This window comes from Bombus vosnesenskii, unplaced genomic scaffold (assembly GCF_011952255.1).
Source record: "Bombus vosnesenskii isolate JDL3184/JDL3185 unplaced genomic scaffold, Bvos_JDL3184-5_v1.1 scf7180000013358, whole genome shotgun sequence".
Taxonomy (NCBI): domain Eukaryota; kingdom Metazoa; phylum Arthropoda; class Insecta; order Hymenoptera; family Apidae; genus Bombus; species Bombus vosnesenskii.
Window position 1 is genome coordinate 255,590 of NW_022882992.1, and position 9,950 is coordinate 265,539.

Genomic DNA, 9,950 nt, shown 5'->3' on the forward strand with positions numbered 1-9,950 from the left:
GTAACTTGGTTCTTTCACCATTCACCATTCATATTGCAAAAATTATTATTTATCTTTAGCAGAATGGAATTAGTTGTAACTATTACAAAAAAAGAACTTTTTTCTAATTTTACACTTTCCATTTTAATAATTTAAAATTCGATAAAACAATTTATATTGCTACATATTATAATTTAACAATATGATGTGTTGTAGATTAAAACTAAATTAACAATTCATATTTAATCAGCAAGTAAATATGAAATTTTCTCTGTCTGAAATGAGTATAAAATCTTAAGAATTTCCATTCTACAAGATGCCATCTATTAACTGCATGTTCATTTTGTTCATGAATGTGAAATGCTACTTTTCATTTCGTGGGTTATATTATGTTGTAAATAATGATAATTTTCCTATATAAATTTATCATTATCTGTGAGATGATTAATTATTACATAGTTAGTGGTTAACTTTATGTAATCGTATAAAAATGTACAGACTTTTAATAACACGAGTTACGGAACGAATATCTCCACATGGTGTTTTCTTCATACCGAAGCAAGTAATAATGATGCAGCGATCAATGCGTCTATGCTCCTTCTGTAACTTTTACCACGGAAATATATCAAAATGTATGTTTACATTGTATATAATTCAGTTTTATGAATAATTTATATATATAAGTATTTTATTACTTTTTGTCTGCCGGCTACAAAATGAGATTGAAGTAATTTATATATGTACATATTTTAGGGTTTGTATCATTTAAAGTTTCAATTTTTGAGATTAAGTTATTACATGATCAGGTTATAGTATAATATTTTAAAATATTTATCAATTATAATTTCATTATTAAAACGTTATGTAATTTTTATTATTTTCCCATTTCAATGATATTTACATAATAAACGTAATTAACCTGAAAAATCTCGTGCTGCTTTTCACACATGATTGCGTTTCTATTAGACCTAAGCGTTTTATGAAATTTTATTATGATAGATATAGAAAAATTTTTAATGTGTTACTTAACATAATAAATTTATCATTAGCATATCATTTTCTGCGAAAGTTGATTTTAAGATAGCCACTTTGAGCGCTGTTATTTGATATGACATATTTACGATGGCGGGCAAAAAAATGTTTAAAATTCATACTTGTGTACAATATGTATATTACATTAATAATAACTTTGCATTAAATATTTTTTACCATATTGATAACAGTCATCTCTTATATGGACAAACGCCATCATGCATAAGTATTTGAACATTTCCAAATTATTATAAATATATAAAATATATTTCAAATAGAACTTTATACTAATTTTCGCTTCTGATCTTACCTCGGACTACCATATATAGTTATTAGATGTGGATGAAAACGATAGTTGATATTAATTAGTATAAATAAAAATGTATCAATTGAAGATGCCCAAGAATTGCTTGTGCATTAATACCTAAGTTAAATGACTTTAAGTATACCTGTTCAATGTTGGGATCTTTAAATGATTGGAATATGTATTTGCAACCACACTCTAATAGTTTATATAGATTTTATAAAATGCCAGCTGTTTATTAAAAATGAATATGAAACTTGATTGGCGCAGATATATTCTTTGTTTCAATATCAATTTAGCAGAACATTTGATCCCAATTATGGCAAGAAGTAAAGAATTAACAGTAGAGCAACAATCTTCTGTCATAATATTGAAAATATAATAAGAATATCAATGCTTTAATTGGACTACATTAAGTGTTTAAGTACTTATACATGGTAGTGTATATATTATATCTATTTATAACTGTTTTTGTCAAAATTAATTGTATTTTCTTAAAATATGGTGTTTTGTGTACTGATTATCCATTAAATTTTCTTTTGTTCTTTACTGTAACAATCGAAGCTTGAACTACAAGCTATAAAGCACTCAAGAAAATTTGCATATCATTTGGAAATGATTTTCCTAACAAATATATAATATATAGTAGTTTCAAAAATTGATCATGGAAATGAAAGATCAAAAGTAAAATCAAATAGTATTCATGACGTTTGTTATGAAGTTTCATAATAAAGATACACAAAAAATTGTATTTATACAAAGTAAAAGGTAAATATATTAGGGGATTTAATTCATAATGCAAAGCAATGTAAATATGAATAAAGTGAAAATCATTTTGATAAATAATTTTAAAACTTAGTTGGGAAGCTAATATAATTTTTTATTGGAATTATCTGTTTTTAACAGTGCAACATTATATGACTAAGAAAATAATAATGTATAATTGGAAATAATGTATATAGGAATAATATAATAAACAAGAAGTCCTAGAGTTTGACAGTTTAATTTTGTTAGCATATTGTATATTATGACAACTAGTAAAAAATGTCATATACAAATAAGCCACCTTTACCACATAAACCACATAAACCTTTTTAAAAAATTACAAGTATAAAAATAAGAAATTTGTTATAATAAGTATTTGACATAATAAATTTATTTATTAACAAATAGATATTATCTTAAATATATGCCATGTAATATTTAATGTAAATATGTATTATATGTATAAGATATTAGATATGAATTTGGTGTTCCACATTCACATACATTTTTTAATTATTCATGTTTACAAGCTTATAACTGTAATGTACATTCATTTTATTTATAGCTATCAAATACCAGCAAGTTCGTATTTATGGTACAACAACAGTAGATATATTGAGTCATTCACCAATAAAGAAAGGAAAAAAGCAAAGAACAAAAAAATATGCCGAATTATCAGCAGGTAAAATTTGATATTATATTTACATAAATGTGTTTCACATATTGACATAAATTATTCTGTAATATTGTATCTTTTTATTATAGTAACAAATAAAACAGCAAGTACTAAGAGAACTGAAATAGAAAAGTTAACAGCATCTGAAAATTATCATGATTTTTGTGATACTGAAATTTATTTAAATATTGTAAGTTACAGTAATTTATTCCTAATTGATTGTGTTAAATTATTTGCTTTACTTTAAATATTAAAATATTAAACAGAATATTAAACATAATTATTTAGAAATTAAAGTATATGTAAATTTGGATCTCAATAAAAAAAAATAAGTTGTTATTTTTATAAAAAGTTTAGTTCATAAACAATAATTTATTTCTGTAAATAAAAATATTAATCCATAGTGTCAAGCACAATATTATTGTGATACACCAGAAATCAGTTTTTCTAAATTACAACTTAAAAAGTATTTTACAGTTGAAAATTGAATTTTTAAAAGATTCTTCAAACATAATGTTACATTATTTAAGTATTATAACATAACAAGATTATATATTTATTTACTTTATAACTCATTAATAGGAAAATAATGTAGATATAGTTACTGAAAATGAAATGAAAGATAATTTGAATATTGGTAATGAAATCAAGAATAATATGCTTCAAAAAGATTCCACATTTCATTCTATTAAACAGACCAAATTGAAAGATCAGAAGTTGGAGAATGTGTTAAAGTTAAGCACGTATGTATTATAAGAATGAAAGTATGTGATTTTGAAATATTTGTTTTCATATTATACCATCAATTTGATAGCTCTATTTTTATCAATATTTTTCCTTTGTGATTTTGTACATGTGTAGAGTCATGCAGCATGTAGATTATTACTTATTAAAACCATTACTAAACATTACAACACATTACAAACAATATGATATGAGATTTTCTTAGTTTATTATAAAATTTAATTTTTGTTACTGTACTAAACTTTATAATTATCATTTTATTTTGAAAATGATCATATTGAAATTGTCTTGAGCAGAAATATAAACAATTTTTAATAATATAAAATTTTCATGATATATTTTTCTCTTTTAATTCTTACTTTAACTTTTGTTGAATATTGTAACTTTATATAATATATGTATTATTATTATTTACTAAATTTTGTTTTGCACATATAATTAGTATTGTATTATTTTGTAACTTTAATTAAAAATAATTTTTACTAACAAAACTATTTCTCTTAGAGGTAATGCACACAAGAAGATGGAAATATGTAAAACTGAAAACAAGTATAGAGTAAAAAATTATGTTGAAAGTTTATTAGCACATATACAAGTTTATTTAAGTTGTGGATTGTTAAACAGAGCAAACAAAACCTTAATGAAATGTAGGAAATATGTTAAAAATAGTTTGGAATGTAATGAAATTATTAAACTTTACAATATACTTTTGGAAGCTTATGCTTTCAGAAGACAAATAGGAAAAGTTTTAGAGTTATATGATATGATAAAAAATGATTCTTTAACACCAACATCCCAAACTTATGGATATATATTTGATGCTTTGGGAAATGAGACTGTAGATAAAAAACAAATTGGTAATTATATATACATATTTTATTGCATATAAATTTTTAATATGATTGAACTTGCATGTATAAAGGAAAATATACTATAATAATCTATTTCATTTGCAGAATTACTCAAAAAATTAAATGCTGAAATGAATAATTACAATATATCTTTTGATGATATCTTTAGTAAGTCATACTTTAAAATTAGTCAGCAAAAAAATATATTAAAGGCAATTAGGATATTAATACCAGACTTTGAACCAGCATACGCTACATTAAATAGAAACTATAGATGTAAACTTGTAGAAGAAATTCAAATGGCAAGTAGCTGTGAAAGTCCAGCAAAAGGAATATTAACAATAAAACAACTAAAAAATTTGTTAGAAACACAGCTTCAAACTGAATTAAAAATTGAAACACAGATACCAAGTATTAAAGTATGCAAGGAAAATATAAACACTAATCTGGTAAGATATTATTATGCAATATTCTATTGCCTAATATTTCAAATATATATTAATTTTTATACTTAAAAATTACACTTGCTTTTATAAATACAAATGCTTTTTATAAATCTTCAAGATTTGATATAGTACTAATGGTTTCTTTATCGTATATCAGGAAACAAAAATTATGGAACTAGAAAATTATTGGAAAGATGCAGCATTGGCAGCTTTTGAAAGGAATTTGAAGTGCTTAAAACAAAAGGAGTGTCAATCTCATAATGCTCTGATGATTTTGTATCCATTTTTAGAAGTTTTGGATAAAGAATACTACATAGATGCTATATTACGTGAAATTAGACAATTAGCTGCAGGATCAGAAACTTTTAGTTCATCTCTTAAATCATTATACATTGCATTGGGAAAATACATTTATAGGATGTATGAGGTATGAAACTATTTATATGTCGGAGAAGTGTCAGGAATAGGGTTGTGGGCGTTTGCTAGATCTTCATTGGAATTGGCCATCGCTGTGTTATAACGACGGTACGGCCTGGTAATACGAGTATGGATACTACCGATTCGACAATCAACCGCGGTGGTTGGGCACTGGCGATACTAGTGATGTTGGTCTTAGGTTCGATAACGAATCCACGGTCAACGGGAGGATAGATATACTTGCTCATACAATACTCACAGATCGTAAGGCGCTACTTTCTTTGTCGAGGAGATCGCAAGAAAGAATGAATTTTCGTCCCGATGATGCCACCGAGGAAAACTATGATGGGGTGTGTCTAAGGACACGAGATCATCGGATTCGTTGAGTATAGCCGTCATTCAGAAAGTAAGGGAAATTGACGTCGCTGTCAATTGGTCAATTTGGGACAAAGACTGCCTGTCCGTTTGAAAAATATTAATTACCGAAAAAACCCAGGTTTTATAGCGGGTCCTCGGGCTAACTGGACTTGTACTATGTAAGTGCCTCAACATCTGGTATTCATTGTCCGAAGGAACCGTTGGCATGTTTTACTGTCAGGCACCTCTATGGGTATTTCCTTTAATGAGGGTCATAATATCACTCTACACCTTTGTTAGACGAAGCGCCCGTCCCGTTGACCGCGGCTACGTTCGGCGGCTGATGGTCGCCTTAAGCCCAAGTTTATTATCACAAATCGCAACCAAGTACAATTGGGCAGAATTGTTTTTTTTTTATTTATTAAAATTACAATCAATTCCCGCATTGAGAATTTTCAGCAATTTTTCTGGCGTGGCGCAGTGACATGGCTGATTAAATTGGGCAGAATGACGGCAAATTGTTTAATTATAACTGTAAGCTTTAATTACAATTTTATGGATTTTCCCGAAGTTCCAGAGGGAAGGCTCCGGTGTCCTTTCATCTCCGACATATATAAATTATATTTATACATTTGTTGATAAAATATTTGTGTACTTTGTCATTATAATTTTCATACACATACACTCAATTTTTATAATCTTAATTTATAGATTGAAATAAAGAAACGAACTGGAGTATTAGATAAAATTATTAATATTTATTCAAAATACCTTGAATGGTACTTACATCCTGAAAAAATGCCACATTTAAATAATATGAATAATCGTACTGTATGGGAATATTTTGAGTATAAGGAATCAAAATATGGTACACCTTTAAATTTTACCTCTGTAAATTGGCCTATGAATGTAATAATAAATATTGGCAAATTTTTGTATCATATTATCTTGAATGATATTATGCTTAAACCTGATATTTTAAAAGGACAAGATTTAAAATATTCAATCCCTGCATTTTATACATTGTTTAGGAACAAAGGAAGTTATTTATCAGAACAGGTTTGTATGGAATATTATTAATTAAATATTGGAATATTCAAAGTTTTATAGTACCCAATATTTTCAGCTAGTTTTATGGGGAAGGTTGTTGAACTCATTAATATCTGAGAGTTTTAGAGAAAAAATTAAATATTATTTAAATATTTTTAATACATAAAATTTATTTTTATGTTACAGATTAAACCACATCCTCTGGTATCAAAGTTATATAGAAAGGTACATTTAAAAACATTAACATTTGAATCACTTCTTCTACCTTCTTATAGTCCACCAAGTCCATGGATTTCAATACATTTAGGAGGATATCTTATAACGAAAACTGATTTTATAAGAACCTCAAGTGATTTTGTAAGCTTGCAATTTTTATTTATTTTTTAAGTATATATATATTATACAACAATATATATATTATCTTCAACATTATACTATATAAGAGAAATGTATACTATTTATATTTTTTATTTAGAGTTGCTTATGGCATAAATTTGAAAATACAGAACCAGAACAGTTATTTCCTATATTTGATTCATTGAATCAGCTTAGTTCTATTCCATGGAAAATTAATACTGCTATACTCGATATTGTAACTAAGGTAATTCTGATATTAGAATAATTGTCTAATAGCTCTTATTGATAATGAATACAAATTATAATTATTATAAATAATTTCCATTTGTATGTGTTTCTTAATTAGATTTTTCAAGATGGTGGTTCTGTAGAATTAAATGTTCCTCAATCAGTTTCTGTACTAACTCCACCAGGTCCAATAAATAAAAATGCTACTGTTGAAGAGAAACAAAAAGCAGCAATAGCAATAGCTCAATATAATCAAAAGAAGTATGATATGTATTCGTTGTGGTGTGATACTCTTTATAAGTTATCCATCGCCAATCATGTATGTTTTTTATCTTTTCAAATATATTAATTTTGTATTGATAAGCAAATTACTGTTAAATTAGATATGAAGTATATATTAGACTATTTTTAATTCCTTTATAATTCTTATAACTAAATACGTAATTTTATATATTTATACCATTCTATATAGTGAATTCTTTATTTTTTTAAAGTTTAGAAACAAAATATTTTGGCTCCCACATAATTTGGATTTTAGAGGAAGAGTTTACCCAGTACCTCCTTATTTAAATCATTTATCATCTGATTTGGGCCGGTCTTTACTTTTATTTGGAAAGGGAAAACCTTTAGGTCCAAATGGATTAGATTGGTTGAAATTACATGTTATTAATTTAACTAACTTTAAGAAAGCAGGTTCTGTTAAAGAACGGCTTGAATATGCAAATCAGAATATGGATAATATACTTGACAGTGCTACTAAACCTTTAACAGTAAGTTTTTATTTCAAATAAAAGGATTGCTTTTTATTTTAATATATTAAAGGACAAGATGAAATGGCTACATAAGAAATTCATAATTACATGTTTATACTAAATAAACAGTTTTTTAAAATTAGGATACTTGAAATAATTTTAAATAGAACTGGTATTTATATTGTAAAGGGTAAAATGTGGTGGAAACAATCAGAGGAACCATGGCAAACTTTAGCTGGGTGCATGGAAATAGCAAATGCATTAAAAACACCAAATGTAGAAGAATATGTGTCTACATTTCCAGTACATCAAGATGGCAGTTGTAATGGACTTCAACATTATGCAGCACTTGGTAAAGATAAAATTGGCGCGGAAAGTGTTAATTTACATCCATTTGATACCCCAAAAGATGTATATTCTGAAGTTGTGTCAATTGTAAGTTTACTGTATTACACAAAATTGTAGCTTGCAATATATATACGTAAATATTTTTGGAAAGAAAAATATTCAGTTACATTTTAGATTGAAACACAACGACAAATTGATGCAAAAAATAATGTTAAAATTGCACAAATATTGGAAGGATATGTAAAAAGAAAAGTTATAAAGCAAACTGTGATGACAACAGTATATGGTGTAACAAAATATGGTGCAAAACATCAAATAGCAAAACAGTTAAAAGGTAAATTTCATTTTTCAATGTATGCAGAATATTTGGACAAAAATGAAAAGATTTAAGGTATATTGTTACGAACCAAAAAGAGATGAAAATTTATTTTAATATTCATATTTCGTGTAGATATGGAAAACTTTCCAAGGGAACATATTTGGTCTGCTAGTATATATTTAACTGAAAGCACATTTCACAGTTTAAGAAAAATGTTTAAAAGTGCAAGAGAAATTCAAGATTGGTTCACAGAATGTGCTCAAATTATTTCTTCTATTTGTTGTGAAAAAGTGGAGTGGGTTACCCCATTAGGTCTTCCTATTATACAACCTTATTTGAAACAAAAATCTTTAAATAACTATATAATTAATGATAATAGGTTAGTACAAGTATATAATTTTGTAAATACATCAATTTACTTTTAGTATCTAATATTGTAATGTTCAAAAGTAACATTTTTGGAAATGTTTATAGGAAACCTGATAGGATAAAACAACGAAATGCATTTGCACCAAACTTTATACACTCTCTAGATTCCACTCACATGATGCTTACTGGGCTAAATTGTAATAAAAATAATATTACTTTTGTCTCAGTACATGATTGTTTTTGGACTCATTCTTGTACCATAGATGCTATGAACAAAGTAAGTAAACTACTAAATAAAGTAATTTACTGCACCATCCATACATTTCAATGTTTTTGAATATAATATATAGTATAAATCTAATAGTACTCCAACAGTCCACAAAATATAAAGTAAATTATAAACAAATGTAAAATGAATATAAATTGGATATTCAAATGTTTTTCATACTTTCTTATAGATACATAATTATTTTTTATAGATATGCAGAGAACAATTTGTTGCTCTTCATTCTGAACCCATCCTTGAAGATTTAGCTATATTTTTTGTGAAACGATATTTACCAATTTATAAGTAAGTAATATTTACAAAAATATATATTTTTAGTAAAAATATAGATTTATAATTTACAATGCAATACAATATAAATTAATGTACTGACAGTATTATATTTAAATATTATATAATGTTAATCTAATAAAACGTATATTTTAATTTGAGTATAATATAATTTCAGACAATTAAAGCGTAAAAATAAGCCTGACATTGAAACAATACGCAGATGTTTAACTAATGTACCATCAAAAGGTACTTTTGATATTAATAATGTTTTGTCGTCTGTATACTTCTTTAATTAAATTTTTACGAGTCTTAGAACATTTTATGTAAATTAATGATAAAAATAAATTACTCAAATATAATGTAGTTTTTATATCCCTTACTTTATATGTATTCAATT

At 26.0% G+C, this 9,950-nt stretch overlaps 1 protein-coding gene across 1 annotated transcript; it reads left to right on the forward strand.

Moving 5' to 3' along the window:
• The first annotated feature begins 284 nt into the window (after positions 1 to 284).
• On the forward strand, positions 285 to 9,912 carry LOC117237137 (DNA-directed RNA polymerase, mitochondrial). Its single transcript, XM_033500806.1, has 18 exons — positions 285 to 611; positions 2,646 to 2,762; positions 2,846 to 2,946; positions 3,339 to 3,499; positions 4,005 to 4,357; positions 4,457 to 4,800; positions 4,955 to 5,224; positions 6,283 to 6,630; positions 6,808 to 6,978; positions 7,097 to 7,222; positions 7,325 to 7,525; positions 7,701 to 7,976; positions 8,148 to 8,393; positions 8,481 to 8,640; positions 8,758 to 9,004; positions 9,100 to 9,271; positions 9,474 to 9,565; positions 9,729 to 9,912. The coding sequence occupies exons 1-18, from the start codon at positions 470 to 472 to the stop codon at positions 9,847 to 9,849; spliced, it is 3,648 nt and encodes a 1,215-aa protein (XP_033356697.1). The 5' UTR covers positions 285 to 469; the 3' UTR covers positions 9,850 to 9,912.
• The last annotated feature ends 38 nt before the right edge of the window (positions 9,913 to 9,950 follow it).

What these genes read in the sequence shown, in the direction of transcription:
- LOC117237137 (XM_033500806.1), top strand. Translation starts at nt 470, where the DNA reads ATGTACAGACTTTTAATAACACGAGTTACGGAACGAATATCTCCACAT. An exon ending in ATTCTGAAGTTGTGTCAATT is followed by an intron (nt 8,394 to 8,480) that starts GTAAGTTTACTG and finishes GTTACATTTTAG; the next exon opens with ATTGAAACACAACGACAAAT. An exon ending in TATATAATTAATGATAATAG is followed by an intron (nt 9,005 to 9,099) that starts GTTAGTACAAGT and finishes AAATGTTTATAG; the next exon opens with GAAACCTGATAGGATAAAAC.